The sequence below is a fragment of the Salvelinus alpinus genome, chromosome 16, assembly GCF_045679555.1.
Source record: "Salvelinus alpinus chromosome 16, SLU_Salpinus.1, whole genome shotgun sequence".
Classification (NCBI taxonomy): domain Eukaryota; kingdom Metazoa; phylum Chordata; class Actinopteri; order Salmoniformes; family Salmonidae; genus Salvelinus; species Salvelinus alpinus.
Genome location: NC_092101.1, coordinates 51348963 through 51372709, shown reverse-complemented (window position 1 = coordinate 51372709; position 23747 = coordinate 51348963). Strand labels below are relative to the sequence as shown.

The following is a 23747-nucleotide window of genomic DNA, read 5'->3' as shown; positions in this document are numbered from 1 at the left end:
CTAGTGTAAAACAGAATACAGTAACACCCGGGTCATCCCAACTCCCTAGTGTAAAACAGAATACAGTAACACCCGGGTCATCCCAACTCCCTAGTGTAAAACAGAATACAGTAACACCCGGGTCATCCCAACTCCCTAGTGTAAAACAGAATACAGTAACACCAGGGTCAACCCAACTCCCTAGTGTAAAACAGAATACAGTAACACCCGGGTCTTCCCAACTCCCTAGTGTAAAACAGAATACAGTAACACCCGGGTCACCCCAACTCCCTAGTGTAAAACAGAATACAGTAACACCCGGGTCATCCCAACTCCCTAGTGTAAAACAGAATACAGTAACACCCGGGTCTTCCCAACTCCCTAGTGTAAAACAGAATACAGTAACACCCGGGTCATCCCAACTCCCTAGTGTAAAACAGAATACAGTAACACCCGGGTCATCCCAACTCCCTAGTTTAAAACAGAATACAGTAACACCCAGGTCATCCCAACTCCCTAGTGTAAAACAGAATACAGTAACACCCGGGTCATCCCAACTCCCTAGTGTAAAACAGAATACAGTAACACCCGGGTCATCCCAACTCCCTAGTGTAAAACAGAATACAGTAACACCAGGGTCATCCCAACTCCCTAGTGTAAAACAGAATACAGTAACACCAGGGTCATCCCAGTACAGCTGAACTCTATAGTGTTAATCAGACTAAAGTAACACCAGGGCATCCCAACAGTAAGCGGTCTTAAAGGGGAGTGGGAAGGGATTTGTGGACCAAAGCCATGTGGCAGCTGTCACCATCAGAGTCAGAGACGAGGTGCTGTTCTGCCTCTGCTACAGAATGGCTTCTCTTACTTGACAAAGAGCAAAAGACACGGTTGCAACGGGATTTTTCTGACCAACAGAAAGTCATGCATTGCATTTTGATCTCCCCATAAATGTAACAAAATATGCGTTTGTATTTATTTAATTATCACCATATAATGAAGCTGCGTGGATCTGTTCTACAAGTGGTATCCAACTTCCCCTCTGAAGATCAATAAAGAGTCGTCAAGAACTAGCATGACCGCAAAACGTGAATTAGTAGGTCAATGGGCAACTCACCTCCAAGTCGTAAAACTCCTGGGAGTCGTCCAGGCTCTGGACCCTGAGCTGTAGTCCTCTGCCTGGGCTCCTACCCCCGGGGCCCAAAGCATCACTGAGGCTCTGGCCCGGCTCCAAGGTACTGATCCCAGCATTGAACTGGGCCCCCAGCCGGGTGCCAGGGGTCTGTATGGCCCTGTAGGAACCCTCAATTTCACCCATGGCTGCTGCTCGCCCCCTCACACCAACCAGCCCACTGGGTCACTCACTCCTGCAGAGACAGTCAGAACAGTTAAAGCAAGGACAAAGTAAGTAGGAAAGTTTCAAATCTGGTGTGCTGCAAAAGACGGCAACTAATGTAAATAGGCTTCTAGAATGAAGGATATTCAGGCCTCAGGATAAATCAGATCTCAGGCAGGTGGCATCTCTGCTTGACAACAAAGGATACTAGTAGTTTTTGATGCAGTGGTCAAATCAACATGTCAAACTGTTTACCACTGAAGAGAGAAAGAACTGGGTGAAAATGTATTGGTCAATGTTTATTAGAATTGAGCAGTGTACCATATATCGTATATCGGGGTATTTGGAAATTGCCACGGGAGGGTTTTTCAATACCGTTGAATCTATTTATTGAAAGCTTTAAAAAAAAAAACATTATATATATATATATATATATATACACACACACATTTGAATATTTGTAGTTACTTTAAGTAAATACCTGCAGTCAACTTGTACAATACGTCAGGAGATAAAGCTAGCGTTCTTCATTTCACCTGCCAGTTTTTCATTATGAAGCTTACCAGTAGTGTTTGTTTACAAGCACACAACGACGAGAGACCGGAGCCTTGTGAGTCTCTCACTGTAGTGCAGCATGTGCCAGGTGATCTAGTTACAGTACGGAATTCACAACTAAATGTTTACCAGCTAGATATCTTAGAACTATTAAGTTAACTGTCTAAAATGTTAGCGTATTCCAAAAATCAGGCTTCACTTCAAAGCCTAACAGCAGAGAATACCCTCCTGGATCAAGAAAGAGTCTTGCTGTCTAATATTTTTGCAAGTAGTTTAGGTCGGAGACTGACAAAAAGGTTAGCATTTTGTTAGCATTCTAGCATTGCACATGTACTTGTTAGCATTGCTAACCTTCGGATTCCAGAGGCTAAAGGGCTCTGCATGCTTCCCAGCCGAAACAGTTCGGTAGAGTTTGTGTATATATTTTGATGACATTTTGTGATGTTATTGTTTGTTTTGGACTTCAGCTGTTCGGGCATACAATTTCCTGGAGGCAAACCGAAGTTTGGAGCCGAAATCTACGCCCCTTCGTCGGTGATTGGTCAACAGTACGGATTCTTCAGTAATGTTTGTCATTCAACAAGAGACCACTTTCACGCACATTGGAAATTGCTGCACCAAACATCTTAGTTAGATGTAGATTGCTGGAGAAATCTTAGTCGCGCAAAAAAATGAATGACAGATTTCTTGAGTCTTCTTAGATTGTCAATTTTGAGCCGCCGTAGTCAAACAGTATAATTCCAGCTTTTTTTCTCACTTTTCCAAGCGAAGTTCTTTTTAAAGGAGTATGCGAGCACAATTGTTTGGTTGGACCAGCCAAGTTCGAGCAAGCTCTACATCCGACAGAAATCCACTGCGTTAGTTTCTTCACATTAGTAAGCTAGCAGCTCGCCATATTTGTAAATATATATTTTATATAATTTCCTTGTAATGTCTTAAATTTTCCTGTTATGGTGAATAAAAAGAAGTTAAACTCAAAACATTGTCAGATATGTTCTGGTATTATACGAGCTGGCTAGCCAGCTAATGTTAGATAGCTTGTTAGCTAACGAGCCAACGAGCCAACAAGCTAACAAGCTAACGCAAACCAAAGCATTGTTTAGAGAAAGTTGCTTTTAGTTTCCTGGCTTGCTAGACTGACATAGCTATCCTAAATACATTTTAAATTGGATGGGGTTTTTGGTGCAGAAAATAGAGCACGTAACATCACTATATTTGGACCAGGCTGCTGAGATGTCATGCAGACTGCCATTTTTGTGTTTATAGTTTTTAATAAATATTAAAGGACAAGTTTGATGTCAGACAACAATAGAATGTTAATTTTGTTAATACGTGCACAAGACGGTAAGATGTAAGGTGACGTTAAAAGTGCGGAGTTGGCAGGACTTTTAAATACATTACCGCAATCACGACTAGGTTGGTTGCAGGAAATAAAAGTACAGGCTTCGTTGCCAGTAATACCTATCAAATATAAAAGAAAAGTCGGCAAAAAGTTAGAGAAACAGTCTGTTTGAAAGGTGAGAGACTAGACCGTAAAAAAAAAAAAGTTGCGGTATCAGAGTTCTGCATTAAATATGTTTAAAAGCCCAGTGCAGTCAAACATGATTTTCCTGTGTTTTATATATACTTCCACACTATGAGGTTGGAATAAATATTGTGAAAATGATCAGGCCCTTTTAGTGTAAGAGTTGTTTGAAAAGAACACCTGAAATTTCAGCCCGTCTTGGTGGGACGGAGTTTTGGCCTGGTGACATCACTAGGCAGTAAATTAAGTTAACACCAATAAAGAAGAGTGCCAAACCTCTTGCCAATAACAGCTAGTATTCCATTTTACTCTCCTCACTAAGACAACTCCCAGACAGCCCTAGCAAAATTGTTGCTTGAGAAATTGCTCAGGAAGCTATTTGTGATTCTTTTTTGGCCATTTAAAATTTTAAAAACACATCACAGTAAGTTACTTAACTTTTACCTAGAAAGGATTTGATATTGAGCTAAAAAACAGCTGCATTGGAACTTTAAGACGGTTGAGGTATTTCTGGATGACTCATACAAAAAACCAACACAAAATCAAAGGTCATATCTGGAATTGAGATAGCAATATTTGTTTTTCACTCTTGTCTAATGAATTGGCTAAGCACAGCCTCTTGATGTCAGAAAAATAAAGGGGAAATGACTACTTTCACCTTTACAACCATTCATCACACAGTGACAAGTGTGTAGGAGGTACCAATGAGGCATGGTTAGGATATCTTATCATGGCCTGCCCTGATTTACCCTCTACAATCAAACAAACCAATTCCTTCTCAAACTTCTGTAGAAAATGCATTACATTTACTCAGTAGATTGCTCACAATAATATCCAAAAGAAACTTGAAAGACATTGATACTACAGATAGTATTAGTCATAAGAATGATTCCTCACCAAACCCAGACAACAAAAAAGACCAGGAAATACAAGTAGTATTTTGATGTCATTATTTTTATCAATTTTTACATGAATTTATGATTATTGAAAATTATAAAACATGAATATTGAAAATGTTCCCATTTTTGATTTAGCTCATTTTTAGTTATATTGTTGAACATAATATACTCTACTGGCAAATCAAATTGTATTGGTCACATGCATTAACATCTGTTGTGTGTGAGTGTAGCAAAATACTTATGCTTCTAGTTCTGACAGTGTAGTAATATCTAACAAATAATTTAACAAATCCCCAACAACTACCTAATACACACAAATCTAAAAGGGGTGAATAAGAATATGTACATATAAATATATGGATGAGCGATGGCCGAACGACATAGGCAAGATGCAGTAGATGGTATAAAGGTACAGTATTTACACATGAGATGAGTAGAGTAAGATACATGTTAACATTATTAAAGTGGCATTGTTTAAAGTTCCAGAGTGGGATCTGGATCATCACCGGTATTATCATGTTGTATAGCTAGTTACGTTTGCTCTGACTCAGTACATTTACTAGCAGTAGAGACTAACACGCTTTAGGGCCAAACCAGCTAAGAAGACAAAACTAGTCATTTGCAGAAATAAGAAACAAATTATAGAACACTAATGGATTTATAATAAGAAGGAAAGTGAAAACGGCATCGTTGTCATCAAACATGGAGACTGAACATAAGCAGTCTCGTGGTCGAAGAAAAACCAAAATGCGCTCGTTGAGTGACGGGGATAGGTCTGTGTGGAAACCGGAGAACGCTACCCCGGGGCCAACTCTAACCCCGGATGACGCTGGGCCAATTGTGCGCCGCCCTATGGGACTCCCAATCACGGCCGGTTGTGATACAGCCTGGAATCGAACCAGGGTGTGTAGTAGCACTGAGACCCCAGTGCCTTAGACCCCAGTGCCACTCGGCAGCCCCATTTAACATCCCAAACATTCAAATACCATTATAGAAGGTAAAGTAAAAAGCCAAACCGGTATGTGCATCAATACCGGTAGATCGTAAAATGAGGTATAGCGCCCACCCCTAGCAGTATAGCAACAGTTGAACATGACATCATTCACTTTGAACTGGACTGTGTGTATACTGGCAGTTGGGCCTGCCATCATTCACTATGAACTGGACTGTGTGTTTACTGGCAGTTGCAACAGCGTGACTTTAGATCATTAGAACACATTAGCCAAAAAGCCACAAAATACACCTGGAAGGATTTCAGCAAATATGTCAATACCACTTGGGAGTCCTCTTACATTTGGGAACATTACAGTCCTATTGATCAAACAACCATAAAAAAAGGTAGGCTCTCTTCCTCAGTTAAATCACAAGAACAAGATGGACAACTAATGCAAGCCAGAGCAAGATGAGTTCAAATCTAACGAGGGAACATCAGATAAACCCTCAGCTTGCCTGCCAATGCATGCTTGTCCCAACCCACGTTCTGAGAACTGAATCGGAACTTGCCTGACTGCCCACCTATTTGATCGCTGCCAAATACATTTGAGTGACAACTAAGGGTGCGTTCGTAAACTGCCTCCAGTGTGTCAGTGTGTGCTCTGAGACATTCGTAAATTCAGAGCGCACACTGGACGCTCTGCCCGAGGAGTAGGGTTGATCCGAGCGATCCTCACAACGGCAGTCAAGCACCCAAGCTAACTGTCTAAAGTTGGCTAGCTTGCTAGTTACTTCCAGATAAATGAGAAAACACCTCTCTGACCACCTTTATAAAAATAAAAAATTTTTTAAAAAAAATCGCACTAGCAGAGGTTGTTACCTAGGCTTTATTCATGTTATTTCGTGACGAACTGTGCTGCTGACAACAATTGTACAACTTTTCTCTCATTTGTCTGGAAGTAGTTAGCAAGCTAGCCAACGTTAGCCAGTCACCTTGGGTGCTTGACTGCCGTTGTGAGGTCAGAAAGCTCAGATCAACACAACTCATCGTCCAGAGCGTCCAGTAGGCACGCAGGAACGGTCCAAGAGCGAAACGCTCTGAATTTACAAACAGAAAATGTTCAACGCCCAGAGCGCACTCTGACACACCAGATTGAATTTACAAACACACCCCAAAATTGTATTGTAGCATAAACTGGGAATTTTATATGTTGTACTGATATGATTGCAGATATGAAACAAACAGACAAAGTAGTTTAAATGCTGTCAGTTCCCATATAAAAAAATAATATGCCAACTTTGATTTTTTAAAATTTTTATAAATGTATTATGCTTTTAGATTCAAATGTCAAATATGTCAACAATTCTTCCTCCAAATGACAATTCTTGATTCCATTTAGTAAAATTCCCCCCAAATAATTGTATTTTTTTGTCTGGGTTTCGTGAGGAATCAGTCACTAAACCGAATTGATTTGATTCAAATCAATATCTCCTTTCTCAAGGAACCCTGTCTGTCATTCAATCAGTTGAGAGTTGATTTCAGAGATGAGAAAAGTTTGGACTGAAATAGCACTATTGTGGTTTAGTCTCAGTCCATTAAAATACAACAGAACATTTAATATGAAAATATATATATTTTTAACTTTCCCCCGTGCCTTTTGTTTTTTATTTTAGTATCTTTCTATTTCTGATATAATTATTTCCGTTGAGGCATTTTTTTGTGGGAAGGCATAGGGTTGGTTGGCACTCTTGGGTCTCAAACTCTAACCCGCATCTCAGTCAGAACACGTCAACACATCATGTAGTAGGCTATCTCCACACTGTCTGTGTAGGACTTGGGCCTTTGCTTAATAACATTGTTTTGACAATACCATCTACATGCAATTGATTAACTACGTGTTAGCTATGAATAACACAATGGCGCATGAATGAAGTCAAAATCTGAACTTGTGTGGAAAAGAAATGCAACAGGTAAAGTTAGTAGTGAGTAAGTGGCTCCTCCGCCTGAGGCCTCGCGACATTGTTATTCTTCAAAACAGTTTGCGTCAGTGGTTCAATGCGTTGCATTGAATATAATAATAATAAATCTGCGTTGCAGATCAAATCCTGTCTGCCCTGTCCATATTCCAATGGATGTATATATATTTTAGAATATATTGGATTTCTAATGAATTCTGCATGTTGCACCCAGGAGAACCCCTGGCCAACCTCACGCCCATAAATGCTACTTTTATTTGGTCCAACGTACGACCGGACATTTTAAGTGCAAAACGATTTCATTTGACATCGTGGTCGATAAAAAACCACATGTGTATTAAAACATTAATGAAAATGATCAGCGATTGACCTACATATGCCACACTATATCCGATGGGAAAGTGAAACAAATTAACTTATAGTTAGTTGCTGGTTATAGCTGCTTTTGCAATCAAAGTTAATTATAGTGGCCATGAGATTGTTGTGATAGTTTATTTTAACTTGCGCTAAGAAGCAATCAAGAGTCTCGAAAACAGTGACATTTACTGTTTGTTATAATTTATGCCGAAGAAAAAAACTTACGTTACACCGACGAGAAACCTACATAAAAAAAACATGCATTTCCCACTGATTGAGTAACTTCAGAACGTTCGTTACTTTGTATCTTTCTGTAGTGCATTTGATAAATCAATGTTTCAACAACAAAAAGTAACAACAGTAAATTGCAACAATAAATCCATTAAAAAATAAATAAAGCGATCGTACCTTCTGTCCTTCGTCTTGAAATACTGGAACTCCAATAATGAATCCGATATACTGGATCGGTCTCCGGGAAAAGCTCGCAGCCACAAGACACTTCGTCATTGGACAGAACACAACTAATTCGCTCTCTTATTGGTTCAGATTGCATTTGATAGGTCCCTTACGATTGGTGAATATGGGAATTTATGGAATTACCTTACAAATCTTGATTGGATGAAAAGTAACCAAGGAAGTTATTGTAATTGGTTAATCTGATATATGGAATATTATAAGAAATATTGCGGTTATTAATCAAATCAATTTCATACGTTGAGTTTATTTTCATTCAAATAATTTAATTGCAGTAAGTTATAATGATATTCTGTCATATGTCAGTTCAATGAAATAAAATGTGTATAAACAGAACAAGAAACATAGTAAGAATAAACAGTTAGGTGCAGAGTAAATTAATAGCGGAACATTATCAACTGACTGAAATGCAGCAAGACAGTGACTGGTTATATCTCCTCTGCCTTCCCAAATGGCAACCTTTTCCCTATATAGTGCACTACTTTTGACCAGAGCCCTGTTGGCCCTGATCAGAAGAAGTGCATCATGCAGGGTTCTCAAACCCTGTTCGTGAAGAGCTACCCTCCTGTAGGTTTACACCAGGGCTCTCCAAACCTGTTCCAGGAGAGCTACCCTCCTGTAGGTTTACACCAGGGCTCTCCAACCCTGTTTTTGGAGACCTACCCTCCTGTAGGTTTTACACCAGGGCTCTCTAACCCTGTTCCTGGAGAGCTACCCTCCTGTAGGTTTACACCAGGGCTCTCCAACCCTGTTCCTGGAGAGCTACCCTCCTGTAGGTTTACACCAACCCTGTTCCTGGAGAGCTACCCTCCTGTACATTTTCACTCCAACCCCAGTTGTAAGTAACCTAATTCAGGTTTATCAACTGTCTAATTATTAGAATCAGGTGTGAACGCCCTGATATAAGGGATAGATAGGATGCCATTTGGGATGCAGACCTCGTTCAGAAAGACCTTCCTATCTGAAGCAGGCAGTTGCCCGGGGAACAGTGTGCCGTCGGGTCAGGATGCGGTTGGCAGTCTGTAAAACATGGTAGCGCTGCCTGAGGTGTTTTCTCTGGACGTACTCATTGGTGACCTGCGCCGCACAGTAATCCGGGAACCAGCCCCGCTCACCGTCCACAAGTCTCCTGCCCTCTAGGAAACCTGGGATAGCGAGACATGTTGTTAGTGGGGGGCATGAAGATGGACTTCCAAGACGTGATACAAGCAGTACTGAGATTGGAAAAAGCTAATTAACCTGTAAAATCACATTGATTTATATTTCCCTTTTTTTTTACATACACAGGAAATTGTCCTGAAGTGCTTTACAGTAACCCGGCCTATACCCTATACGTCAAAGGGCAAGCAGAAGCACAGTGGCAAGGGAAACACTCTGTAGAAGGAATACACCTTGAGAAGAACTGCCATAGAATGAGGAGTTAGAATACTAGCATGGAACCTTCGTATGATGGTCCAACAGTCAGCCATGTCTGTCAGGTAGTTGGTCAACCATGGTTTGATAACATATTGTGTAAAACAATGAATGTGAAGAAGTTATCTGCACTGTATGTGTATTAGCTAGCTAGCCAATATTTTTTTCATTTACAACCACGACCTACCACGGCCAAAACCCGGACGACGCCGGGCCAATTGTGCGTTCTCCCTATGGGACTCCCAATCACGTCCGGTTGGTGATACGGCCTAGAATTGAACCAGAGTCTGTAGTGACACCTCTAGCACTGAGAAGCAGTGCCTTAGACCGCTGCACCACTCGGGAGCCCCCCAACATTCTGTTTTAAACAATGCAGTCGGTCCAGTCGATGACAGGACTTAGACAAGTTGTAAATGCAACAACTACTGATGTTGTATCATATAACATCACTCACAGCTTCACAAGAAATATACATCTGAGGACATTATAGTCTGTTTACATATATATTAGACGCTATTTACAGAAAACTGGTATACAACCCGTCCGTATAAGCTGTATTTGTCATTATATATCAATATTTTAGGTTGACTCTTAATTCCATTACACAATTTCTGATACATCACATGCCTTACTTTTATTGTCCTGCATGAGTAAAAACAGGAAAGGCATCACCTATGCCTCTACTGCCATTCAAACCAAATAGACTGGTTTTTGGATTTCTCCCTGACCAAGATGGCTGCCATTTTCACCCAATTCGGGCACTTTGAGGGTTTATGACATAGTAATTTAATAGGATCTCTATGGGAATTAGACTCAGCTGGGGCGGTGGCCCCATCCTCCTCTGGCTGTACCCGGTAGAGTAGTAGTACCTGAGTGAAGAACACTGTCATGATTTTCTGGTCCACACAACGTACCATCAGCAGTTTTCTGTATCACGTTGACGGTATCACCCAGCTGTACACTCAGTTCCCCTGGCTGCTGTGCTACGTAGACCTCAGTGCATCGTACCTGAGGACAGTCTGACACAGGCGACCTGTTTAAGGTTCTAAATATGTGTATTTATAAATGTGCATTACACCTTATAATACGTGTTGTTGTTTGACTTATTAGTTTTTTAAACACAATAATGAATGATTAAACAGAAGTCCCATTGACGAGGCCTATGGAACCTGAATAATCGTTTGCTAAATCTCTGCCGTATATCGTTGAGTGTTCTGACCTCTAGTGGAAAGACGAGAAACAACAGGGCCTTTGAGATAATCTGACAGTCCAGTAGGCCTGTGCAATTTCCATTTTTGGAGGCAAGAACACGATCAGGGTCCCAATCTAATTTATTCCTGAGTTATCTGTTGGTAGAAAGATAAGGTCCCTGAATGACACTCACCCCATTCTTCATAGATTCCTTCCATCCCGTCCACTCGATGACTCAACATCTCCATCCAGGTTATCTTCTCTGCGCTACAGCAGCGGAAGACAGGAAGTTAAAACTGTCACACTCAGGGCTCTAAAACATTTTCTCTATTGATAGCACTGGCGCTGCCAACTTAAAAGCTAGGAGCACCAAACATTATTTAGCACCAGAAAAAATTAGCTGTGCTTTATAGTCTATGGTACCCGGAAGCTGCGGTACTGCGAAGCCAGTCACTTTCCCTTAAATCAAGCTTCTCACAGGTTTAAAGGGAAGTGAACACTTCTGCTATCTCACTCTAAGGTGAAGAGGAAATTCAGGAACTCGTGGAGGATAGTGGAAGGATAAAAGTGCTTCTTTATTGTTAAAATTAAAAATGGGTTTAGTTTGTTTAATACACCTCATCAGTCTTCCTCAGGACCAAGATTTTACAGGTGCCTGGCTGGCCTGGGGTCTGATTGGATAGTTCAGAGCCTCTGCTCATGGAATGAGAGGAGGAGGCAAGGCAGGCAGGGGGCAAAGAGGGAGGGCTTGGTTAAGTCAAGGCTTGGTATTAAAGGATGCTTACGGAGGGTTTGTGGATCACAAAAGCGTGATTGCCTCGTTTCCTGAACTGATTTTAATTAAAACAAACTAATAAGTTAAAAGATTTTAAAAAATAAAGAGATTAACAAAAAGGTGTTAATTATGGTAATAACAAGTTAGTAAGATGTTAGCGGTAATAACAAGTTAGTAAGACCTTAATTATGGTAATAACAAGTTAGTAAGACCTTAATTACGGTAATAACAAGTTAGTAAGATGTTGGTGGTAATAACAAATTAGTAAGATGTTAGTCATAATAGCAAGTTTTTTTATATTTATTTTACCTTTATTTAACTAGGCAAGTCAGTTAACAACAAATTCTTATTTACAATGTCGGCCTAGGAACAGTGGGTTAACTGCCTTGTTCAGGGGCAGAACGACAGATTTTTACCTTGTCAGCTCAGGGATTCAATCTAGCAACCTTTCGGTTACTGTCCCAACCCCCTAACCACTAGGCTACCTGCCCAACGCTCTAACCACTAGGCTACCTGCCCAACCCCCTAACCACTAGGCTACCTGCCCAACGCTCTAACCACTAGGCTACCTGCCCAACCCCCTAACCACTAGGCTACCTGCCCAACGCTCTAACCACTAGGCTACCTGCCCAACGCTCTAACCACTAGGCTACCTGCCCAACCCCCTAACCACTAGGCTACCTGCCCAACACTCTAACCACTAGGCTACCTGCCCAACCCCCTAACCACTAGGCTACCTGCCCAACGCTCTAACCACTAGGCTACCTGCCCAACGCTCTAACCACTAGGCTACCTGCCGCCCCGTTGGTAAGTGTTAATGGGATTTATCTGTTAATTGAATGATTAGAATATTCCACCCTGAAACATATAATTGTATGGAATTGATTAGAATGTATAAAATCATAATCAATAAATGTGTAGTTCTCGTCAGAATTGGGGTAAAACTATATAGCTAATGATGTCTTCATGGTATTTTAAACACAGACTGTCTGAGCTCGGTGCCGACCTGACGAGAGATTTGGGAGAGAACGGGGAGTACGTCTCAAGGTCAAGGTCTCCCTAATCTCTGTCGGCTGGGTAGTGAGACAGTATGTGCGTAGGATACCTTCTGTTAGTGTGAATGTGTGTGCGTATGTTTGTGTGAATGGGTGTGCGTGAGAAGTCAGTATAAAATGAATTGTTTTTGTATTCTTGACTTTAGAACGTTCCCGTGAATAAACCTTTTTTGACTATTGTAGCTGGGCCTCCGTCTGTTTCATTCGACCAGGATCTTACAAATTCTAGGTCGCAGACTGAGTAGTATAATTGAATTGGGTTTATGAACACTGAGAACATAATTCTCTAGACAGTAAGTTAGTAAGATGTAATTGGTAACAACAAGTTAGTAAGATGTAATTGGTAACAACAAGTTAGTGAGATGTTATTGGTAACAACAAGTTAGTGAGATGTTAGTGGTAACAACAAGTTAGTGAGATGTTAGTGGTAACAACAAGTTAGTAAGATGTTAGTGGTAACAACAAGTTAGTGAGATGTTATTGGTAACAACAAGTTAGTGAGATGTTATTGGTAACAACAAGTTAGTAAGATGTTATTGGTAACAACAAGTTAGTGAGATGTTATTGGTAACAACAAGTTAGTGAGATGTTATTGGTAACAACAAGTTAGTGAGATGTTAGTGGTAACAACAAGTTAGTGAGATGTTATTGGTAACAACAAGTTAGTGAGATGTTAGTGGTAACAACAAGTTAGTGAGATGTTATTGGTAACAACAAGTTAGTGAGATGTTATTGGTAACAACAAGTTAGTGAGATGTTAGTGGTAACAACAAGTTAGTGAGATGTTAGTGGTAACAACAAGTTAGTGAGATGTTATTGGTAACAACAAGTTAGTGAGATGTTAGTGGTAACAACAAGTTAGTGAGATGTTATTGGTAACAACAAGTTAGTGAGATGTTAGTGGTAACAACAAGTTAGTAAGATGTTAGTGGTAACAACAAGTTAGTGAGATGTTATTGGTAACAACAAGTTAGTGAGATGTTATTGGTAACAACAAGTTAGTGAGATGTTAGTGGTAACAACAAGTTAGTGAGATGTTATTGGTAACAACAAGTTAGTGAGATGTTAGTGGTAACAACAAGTTAGTAAGATGTAATTGGTAACAACAAGTTAGTGAGATGTCATTGGTAACAACAAGTTAGTAAGATGTTAGTGGTAACAACAAGTTAGTGAGATGTTAGTGGTAACAACAAGTTAGTGAGATGTTATTGGTAACAACAAGTTAGTAAGATGTTAGTGGTAACAACAAGTTAGTGAGATGTTATTGGTAACAACAAGTTAGTAAGATGTTAGTGGTAACAACAAGTTAGTGAGATGTCATTGGTAACAACAAGTTAGTAAGATGTTAGTGGTAACAACAAGTTAGTGAGATGTTATTGGTAACAACAAGTTAGTGAGATGTTAGTGGTAACAACAAGTTAGTGAGATGTCATTGGTAACAACAAGTTAGTGAGATGTTATTGGTAACAACAAGTTAGTAAGATGTTATTGGTAACAACAAGTTAGTAAGATGTTAGTGGTAACAACAAGTTAGTGAGATGTTATTGGTAACAACAAGTTAGTGAGATGTTATTGGTAACAACAAGTTAGTGAGATGTTATTGGTAACAACAAGTTAGTGAGATGTTATTGGTAACAACAAGTTAGTGAGATGTTAGTGGTAACAACAAGTTAGTGAGATGTTAGTGGTAACAACAAGTTAGTGAGATGTTGGTGGTAACAACAAGTTAGTGAGATGTTATTGGTAACAACAAGTTAGTGAGATGTTGGTGGTAACAACAAGTTAGTGAGATGTTGGTGGTAACAACAAGTTAGTGAGATGTTGGTGGTAACAACAAGTTAGTGAGATGTTATTGGTAACAACAAGTTAGTAAGATGTTATTGGTAACAACAAGTTAGTGAGATGTTATTGGTAACAACAAGTTAGTGAGATGTTATTGGTAACAACAAGTTAGTGAGATGTTATTGGTAACAACAAGTTAGTGAGATGTTAGTGGTAACAACAAGTTAGTGAGATGTTGGTGGTAACAACAAGTTAGTGAGATGTTATTGGTAACAACAAGTTAGTAAGATGTTATTGGTAACAACAAGTTAGTGAGATGTTATTGGTAACAACAAGTTAGTGAGATGTTAGTGGTAACAACAAGTTAGTGAGATGTTAGTGGTAACAACAAGTTAGTGAGATGTTAGTGGTAACAACAAGTTAGTGAGATGTTGGTGGTAACAACAAGTTAGTGAGATGTTGGTGGTAACAACAAGTTAGTGAGATGTTGGTGGTAACAACAAGTTAGTGAGATGTTATTGGTAACAACAAGTTAGTGAGATGTTATTGGTAACAACAAGTTAGTGAGATGTTATTGGTAACAACAAGTTAGTGAGATGTTATTGGTAACAACAAGTTAGTGAGATGTTATTGGTAACAACAAGTTAGTGAGATGTCATTGGTAACAACAAGTTAGTGAGATGTTGGTGGTAACAACAAGTTAGTGAGATGTTATTGGTAACAACAAGTTAGTGAGATGTCATTGGTAACAACAAGTTAGTGAGATGTTATTGGTAACAACAAGTTAGTGAGATGTTAGTGGTAACAACAAGTTAGTGAGATGTTAGTGGTAACAACAAGTTAGTGAGATGTTATTGGTAACAACAAGTTAGTGAGATGTTATTGGTAACAACAAGTTAGTGAGATGTTAGTGGTAACAACAAGTTAGTGAGATGTTATTGGTAACAACAAGTTAGTGAGATGTCATTGGTAACAACAAGTTAGTGAGATGTTGGTGGTAACAACAAGTTAGTGAGATGTTGGTGGTAACAACAAGTTAGTGAGATGTTATTGGTAACAACAAGTTAGTGAGATGTTATTGGTAACAACAAGTTAGTGAGATGTTATTGGTAACAACAAGTTAGTGAGATGTTAGTGGTAACAACAAGTTAGTAAGATGTTAGTGGTAACAACAAGTTAGTGAGATGTTATTGGTAACAACAAGTTAGTGAGATGTTGGTGGTAACAACAAGTTAGTGAGATGTTATTGGTAACAACAAGTTAGTGAGATGTTATTGGTAACAACAAGTTAGTGAGATGTTATTGGTAACAACAAGTTAGTGAGATGTTGGTGGTAACAACAAGTTAGTGAGATGTTAGTGGTAACAACAAGTTAGTGAGATGTTATTGGTAACAACAAGTTAGTGAGATGTTATTGGTAACAACAAGTTAGTGAGATGTTATTGGTAACAACAAGTTAGTGAGATGTTATTGGTAACAACAAGTTAGTGAGATGTTAGTGGTAACAACAAGTTAGTAAGATGTTAGTGGTAACAACAAGTTAGTGAGATGTTATTGGTAACAACAAGTTAGTGAGATGTTGGTGGTAACAACAAGTTAGTGAGATGTTATTGGTAACAACAAGTTAGTGAGATGTTATTGGTAACAACAAGTTAGTGAGATGTTATTGGTAACAACAAGTTAGTGAGATGTTGGTGGTAACAACAAGTTAGTGAGATGTTAGTGGTAACAACAAGTTAGTGAGATGTTATTGGTAACAACAAGTTAGTGAGATGTTGGTGGTAACAACAAGTTAGTGAGATGTTATTGGTAACAACAAGTTAGTGAGATGTTATTGGTAACAACAAGTTAGTGAGATGTTGGTGGTAACAACAAGTTAGTGAGATGTTAGTGGTAACAACAAGTTAGTGAGATGTTGGTGGTAACAACAAGTTAGTGAGATGTTATTGGTAACAACAAGTTAGTGAGATGTTAGTGGTAACAACAAGTTAGTGAGATGTTGGTGGTAACAACAAGTTAGTGAGATGTTATTGGTAACAACAAGTTAGTGAGATGTTATTGGTAACAACAAGTTAGTGAGATGTTATTGGTAACAACAAGTTAGTAAGATGTCATTGGTAACAACAAGTTAGTGAGATGTTGGTGGTAACAACAAGTTAGTGAGATGTTGGTGGTAACAACAAGTTAGTGAGATGTTAGTGGTAACAACAAGTTAGTGAGATGTTAGTGGTAACAACAAGTTAGTGAGATGTTATTGGTAACAACAAGTTAGTGAGATGTTATTGGTAACAACAAGTTAGTGAGATGTTAGTGGTAACAACAAGTTAGTGAGATGTTATTGGTAACAACAAGTTAGTGAGATGTCATTGGTAACAACAAGTTAGTGAGATGTTGGTGGTAACAACAAGTTAGTGAGATGTTATTGGTAACAACAAGTTAGTGAGATGTTAGTGGTAACAACAAGTTAGTAAGATGTTATTGGTAACAACAAGTTAGTGAGATGTTATTGGTAACAACAAGTTAGTGAGATGTTATTGGTAACAACAAGTTAGTAAGATGTTATTGGTAACAACAAGTTAGTGAGATGTTATTGGTAACAACAAGTTAGTGAGATGTTATTGGTAACAACAAGTTAGTGAGATGTTATTGGTAACAACAAGTTAGTAAGATGTTATTGGTAACAACAAGTTAGTGAGATGTTAGTGGTAACAACAAGTTAGTGAGATGTTGGTGGTAACAACAAGTTAGTGAGATGTTATTGGTAACAACAAGTTAGTAAGATGTTAGTGGTAACAACAAGTTAGTGAGATGTTGGTGGTAACAACAAGTTAGTGAGATGTTGGTGGTAACAACAAGTTAGTGAGATGTTAGTGGTAACAACAAGTTAGTGAGATGTTATTGGTAACAACAAGTTAGTGAGATGTTGGTGGTAACAACAAGTTAGTGAGATGTTATTGGTAACAACAAGTTAGTGAGATGTTATTGGTAACAACAAGTTAGTGAGATGTAATTGGTAACAACAAGTTAGTAAGATGTTATTGGTAACAACAAGTTAGTAAGATGTTAGTGGTAACAACAAGTTAGTGAGATGTTAATAAAAGGAAAGAAGGATGCAAACCCTGGGTTGGAGGATATCGATACGGAACTGGGTTAGGGTAAGGACTAGGGTAGGGTAAGGACTAGGGTAGGGTAAGGACTAGGGTAGGGTACTTAATAAATAGCATAAACTTATTATTAAAACAATAAAAGGTTGGTAGGTAAGTACACTGAGTAAAATACTACTTGAGTAAACGTCTAAAAGTATTTGGTTTTAAATATACTTAAGTATCAAAAGTAAATTTAATTGATAAAATATACTTAAGTGTCACGCCCTGATCTGTTTCACCTGTCCTTGTAATTGTTTCCACCCCCCCAGTTCGTCTCGTCTGTTCAAGTCAACCAGCGTGTTTTTCCCGTGCTCCTGATTTTCTATTGTCTTTTGCTAGTCCTCCCGGTTTTGACCCTTGCCTGTTTCTGGACTCTGTACCCGCCTGCCTGACCATTCTGCCTGCCCTCGACCTCGAGCCTGCCTGCCACACTGTACCTCCTGGACTCTGATCTGGTTTTGACCTTTTGCCTGTTCACGACCATTCTCTTGCCTACCCTTTTGGAAACAAATAAATATCAAAGACTCAAACCATCTGCCTCCCGTGTCTGCATCTGGGTCTGGCCTTGTGCCCTTACACTTAAGTATCAAAAGTAAAATAAAAAATATAAATAATTTAAAAGTCCCTATATTGAGCAAACCAGATGGCACCATTTTCTTGTTTTTTTATTTATGGATAGCCATGGGCACTCTCCAAACACTCAGACATAATTTACAAACAAAGCATGTGTGTTTAATGAGTCCGCCAGATCAGAGGCAGTAGGGATGACCATGGATGTTCTCTTGATAAGTGCATGAATTTGACCATTTTCCGGTCCTGCTAGCCATTCAAAATGTAACGAGTACTTTTGGGTGTCATGGAAAATGTATGGAGTAAAAAGAACATAATTTTCTTTAGGAATGTAGTGAAGTAAAAATAAAAGTTAATAAATAAAATAAATAAAATAGAAATAGAAAAGTACCCCAAAAAACTTAGTACCCCTAAACTACTTAAGTAGTACTTTAAAGTATTTTTACTTAAGTACTTTACACCTCTGCTGAATGCAGTTTTATTTCTTGGTTCTGGATTCTTTGCAGTCGGTTCATTTGTGGTGTGAAGGCTGTGATCCAAGGAGGGTAGTGTGTACTCAAAGAGTAATCTGATGTAGCTAAAATATACTTTTAAAATGGTTTCCATTTCCAGCCTGTGGAAAATGGTTTCCACAGGCCGCCCCTCTTTCTCAATGTTCCCAATATGGGTCATCAACCACATATCGCTTTGAAATGTTACTCCCCAGAAACTTTGCATCTTTTTCTATTTGTATTATTTCATTTAGAGAGTTATGGGTTCCTTTGGTTTGTGTTTCTGATGAATAGGACACACTATGTCTTTTGAGGGTTGAGTTTAACTTGTTTCACCACTTTTCTCTTTCTTCTATGCACTTGTTGAGTTTTTTTTTGGAAGCTACTTGTAGAAACTTGGAGTTGATCCAGTAGCGTAAGTCATCTGCAAATTGTGCTATTTGTCAGACAGAAGGTGGATGTCTGAGATGTAGATGATGAATAGAAGTGGGCTGAGGACTGCACCTTGAGGGACTCCAGCTTCTGGGGTGAATGGTGTGGAGAGATGGCTTGTCTTACAGCTTAGAGGTGGAGAAATTGAGGCTTTATAAGTTTCAAAATTGCCTCTCATTGGTCATTTTTTTGCTGTATATTCCCACTGTGATTTGTCGTTGATCCCATAGGAGACCATTTTGAAACATATAAAAGTCTCCCTAATAATTTCAACTGTAAATCTCTAATGAAGGCTTAAGCCTGAACGTGTTGATTTAACAATAAAGAAGAGTTTGTATCAACTTACTGTCTGTCCTCCAAGAGTTGCTGAATGTATAGACTGCTCATTATGTACGCTGCTCAAATAATAATACAATTGTAACAACAGTCAGAGAAAACTGGACACGAAACAATTATAATAAATATTTAACAACTTTGCTCGCAGTGGCACACATATCATTTTGTCATTTAATTTGTTATCAGGTTGAATATTTTTCCAGGAGTGGCGCACTAGTGCAACAAAATAAAAATGACAGGTCCCACAGCAAAATGTACAGATGTAGGATCTTAATTTGATTGCTCTTTTGTTGCTAAGAATTTTCCTGCACGGCAGGAAATGCAAACTTGAAGTGTATTCAAGTTTTTATTTTTATAAATGTTTTTATTTTTAAATCACAAATCAGGGCTCTAAATTGCGATACATATGCATGCAAATTAAGGACCTTAATTTGAGCCAATTTGATACAGAAGAAAAATAACCCTGCAGCAACAGGAAAAGTGAATTACTTGGATTGTAATTAATATTTTTTTTTTTGTAGGGGTTGATAAATCTTTCTGAAGGGCAAATCAAGTCTGACATTTTGATATGGAAATTACAAACTTTAGAAGGTTTAAAAAGGCTTCTAAAGTTTGTAATTTCCATTTCAAAAAGTTCAACTCCCTTGTTGGCAAATGTTTTATGTTTGGGAAAGACCATAGCAAGATGGACTTTCCATTACTTTCCAAATGAAGGGACACCATTAAATATCTTAAGGGCAGTGATAGCCTATTTTAAAGCATTGCTGAGATCGCTTTCTTTCAGACCATATGGGGCCAATCGGTCGACTGGTCATCAGGAGTATCCCACATGACAAAATACGACAGTTTACTATAGAATACTATAGTACTTACTATAGAATTCTACAGAATTCTGAAGTAAACTGTAGTATACTGTGGAATGCTATATTACACACTGTAGTATCCCTTGATTGTGTAGTGCTTACTTTAGAATTAGGTAGTAAACTGTAGTATACTGTAGAATACTATAATACACACTACAGTATCCCTCGATCATGTGTAGTACTTATTATAGATTTTCGTAGTTTACTGTAGACTACTACAGTATTCGTTGCAATAAATACTACAGTAATTTCACAAACACACTAGTGTCTGCAAAAACATTACAGGTTTTTAACTATAGTAATACTACAGTATTTAATTTGCATTTACCCCACCCATTCCGCTCCCCCATGTCCCAATTTGTGCCACCCATAAGTGAGAAACTTGCATGCCAAGTATAGATCATATATTCTGTTCCCTACAGGTTATAGAAAAGAGCAGAAGCTCTGAACTATTTGTTCAGACTACAGTTCTACCTACCTAGAGGTTATGGAAAATGTGCTCTTTTAGTATTTATCCAGTAGGTTTCCTCAAGGAAAAAGGCCCTACTTATACTGTATGTCAAAGATAATAAAACAAAAACACTATTAAAACTTCTTGTCAATACGGGGGCGCTGTTTTCACTTTGGAAAAAATCGTGCCCAAATGAAACGGCCTCGTACTCTGTTCTAGATCATACAATATGCATATTATTATTACTATTGGATAGAAAACACTCTCAAGTTTCTAAAACTGTTTGAATTATATCTGTGAGTAAAACAGAACTCATTTGGCAGCAAACTTCCATATAGGAAGTGAAAAATCTGTTTCAGGGCCTGCCTATTCAACTGGCTTTTATTTATCGATCTGTATGTACTTCATACGCCTTCCACTAGATGTCAACAGGCAGTGGAAGGTGGAATGGGGTGTCTAGCTTGATCTGAGGCCGAACAAGAGCTTTTGGAGTGACAGGTCCGGTATTTTCTTTGTCTTCGACGGCGTGCGAGGGACCTCGACATTGTCTTCTGAAAAGCGTTCGGTATACACGGCGAATATCTCCGGCTCTGATTTTATTTGATACATATGATAATAACATCATAATGTAGTTTTTTTCAACCGAGTTTTATCAGTTTATTCAACGTTTATTGGGACTTTTGGAGTTTTCCGTTCTTTGCGCCAAGAGAGGATGGGAATGTTAGCAACCTTGGCTAGCATTGTGGCGCGAATTCGACAGAAGAAATGGACATTCTAAAACCAAACAACGATTTATTCTGGACCAAGGACTCCTTGTACAACATTCTGATGGAAGCTCAGCAAAAGTAAGAAAACATTTATGATGTTATTTCGTATTTCTGTGTAAAATGTTGACTCCTATTCTCCGCCGTGTTGGTGAGCGCTGTCTCACAATAGCGCAAGCTGTATGTTATGGTAAAGTTATTTTTTTAAATCTAACACAGCGGTTGCATTAAGAACCAGTGTATCTTTCATTTGCCATACAAGAAGTATTTTTATGTAAAGTTTATGATGAGTTCTTTGGTCAGATTAGGTGAGTGTCCAAAATATCTCCGGAGATTCTGGTGAATCGTTGCTACGTATTCACAATGTATAACCAGGATTTGTAGCTATAAATATGCAAATTTTCGAACAAAACATAAATGTATTGTATAACATGATGTTATAAGACTGTCATCTGATGAAGTTGTTCAATGTTAGTGATTAATTTTATCTCTATTTTGTCGGTTTTGTGCAAGTTATTTTGGCGGGGAGTAAATTGCGTTGTGTGTTTGGCTACTGTAGTGAGCTAATAGAAATATATATTGTGTTTTCGCTGTAAAACACTTAAAAAATCGGAAATATTGGCTGGATTCACAAGATGTTATCTTTCATTTGCTGTACACCATGTATTTTTCATAAATGTTTTATGATGAGTATTTATGTATTTCACGTTGCTCTCTGTAATTATTCTGGCTGCTTTGGTGCTATTTTTGATGGTGGCTGCAATGTAAAACTATGATTTATACCTCAAATATGCACATTTTCGAACAAAACATAAATGTATTGTATAACCTGTTATAAGACTGTCATCTGATGAAGTTGTTCAAGGTTAATGATTAATTGTATCTCTATTTTGTCGGTTTTGTGAAAGCTACCTATGCGGTGGAAACATGGTGAAAATATGCGGTTGTATGTTTGGCTATTGTGGTTAGCTAATAGAAATACATATTGTGTTTTCGCTGTAAAACATTAAAAAAATCGGAAATGATGGCTGGATTCACAAGATGTTTATCTTTCATTTGCTGTATTGGACTTGTGATTTCATGAAAATTATATTATATGATATCCCTGTCCCGTTAGGCTAGGCTATGCTAGTCAGCTTTTTTGATGAGGAGGATCCCGGATCCGGGAGGGTGATGAAGTAGAGGTTAACTGTTACATCTGCTCCTGCCACGCCCTCTACTGCTCGTCTCCTTGACCTGCCGCCACTCCTCCAGTACTCTCTTCCTCTCCCTCTCTGTGTGTGTGTGTGATTGTGTGGGCGGAGACAGGTGTGCTGGAGTCAGAGCAGATCCCCACCAGCTGCAACCTGTTCCATAATCAAGACCTCTACAAATACTCAGTCCTGCCACTTCCACGCTGCCAGATCGTAATCTCTGCTCTGTCAGTCTACGTTTATAGCCGTTTGTTACTATTTAGATCCTGTTATCCTGTTGTGCCTGTTTTCCTTGCCTGACACGGTTTTCCTCTCCGCTACAGTTCTGCCCGCTCTGACTCTGGTCCCTGTCTCCAGTCCCACGTCTCGTCATCCTGCTACTCTGCCCTGGATTCCCCACTCTACTGCTCCCTTGGATTCCCCTCCTGACCTGCTTACCCTGTCCCAACCCCTCTCGCTCCAGCCTCAGCCTCCGCACCTGGTTTCCTGCAACCCACCCGAGCTTCGCCTGGCCTGCACTCCATCTTCCCCCTGTGTTTCAATAAATACCTTGGTTACTTCACCCCAGTCTCCTCGTCTGAGTCTGAGTTCCACTCCGCGTAACAATTAACTATAATAATACTACAGAATTTATACTATAGTAGACCATAAATACTACAGTATAATACAGTCATGTCCGCAAAAACCCTACAGTGAATACTATAGTATATAAATATAGTAATACAACAGTATTTATACTATAGTAAACCATAAATACTACAGTATAATACAGTCATGTCCGCAAAAACCCTACAGTGAATACGATAGTATATAAATATAGTAATACTACAGTATTTATACCATAGTATGCAGTACTATAGTATTTTTTTATGTGGGCTAGTGTAGTAGTACTGCCTGTCTGATCCATAGATATACATATTCTGTGTGGTTACATGCCTCATTGGTCTGATCTAGGATGTGTAAACTAACTCACTAGGAGGTGGGTGCTGCAGGAACTAAGATGTGGTTTTGCTGATCTGTAGGATATGTGGTAAACTTACTGTGTGGACGCCTGCAGCAGCAACTGAGATGTTGTTCCCCTCTGGTTCTTCAGCAGAGCTATGCAGAACATCCTCTCCCATGAAGCACACACCAAATCCTCCTTCTCCTCCAGTCCTTCACTCACCTCTATCAGGGAACGGTGGACATGATCCCGCACCACAAACCGATCCATGCTAAGACCCAATAAAAAGTTGTTATCAGGCACACCA

The 23747-nt window shown here is 39.0% G+C and overlaps 2 protein-coding genes and 1 non-coding gene across 12 annotated transcripts in view; 1 reads left to right on the top strand and 2 right to left on the bottom strand.

Annotated features, from left to right (window-relative positions):
- farp2 (FERM, RhoGEF and pleckstrin domain protein 2) overlaps positions 1-8102 on the bottom strand; it is a 97408-nt gene extending 89306 nt beyond the window's left edge. For 7 of the 8 annotated variants that reach the window (XR_011668380.1, XR_011668381.1, XM_071346531.1 and 4 more), the window contains exons 1-2: positions 7970-8102; positions 1097-1346 (exon numbers count right to left, since the gene is read on the bottom strand). Coding sequence is in view for 5 of the 8 variants with exons in the window: in XM_071346531.1 (XP_071202632.1) it covers positions 1097-1297 (201 nt within the window). In the remaining 3 variants the exon portion in view is untranslated. Of the gene's footprint in view, positions 1-1096; positions 1347-7969 lie in introns of those variants that run through there. The other variant, XM_071346537.1, reaches the window with a different exon arrangement.
- Positions 8103-8262: 160 nt separating this feature from the next.
- Positions 8263-23747, bottom strand: part of LOC139541650 (ephexin-1) — a 30841-nt gene continuing 15356 nt past the window's right edge. Inside the window, exons 10-13 of one of the 3 annotated variants that reach the window (XM_071346530.1) lie at positions 23538-23711; positions 10833-10906; positions 10363-10467; positions 8263-9180 (exon numbers count right to left, since the gene is read on the bottom strand). In XM_071346530.1, coding sequence (XP_071202631.1) covers positions 8993-9180; positions 10363-10467; positions 10833-10906; positions 23538-23711 — 541 coding nt within the window. In that variant the 3' untranslated portion in view covers positions 8263-8992. Of the gene's footprint in view, positions 9181-10362; positions 10482-10832; positions 10907-23537; positions 23712-23747 lie in introns of all 3 variants that reach the window. The other 2 variants (XR_011668378.1, XR_011668379.1) reach the window with 2 other exon arrangements.
- On the top strand, positions 20582-20635 carry LOC139541799 (U7 small nuclear RNA). The gene has a single exon (XR_011668416.1). It is a non-coding gene; the product is annotated as a U7 small nuclear RNA (small nuclear RNA).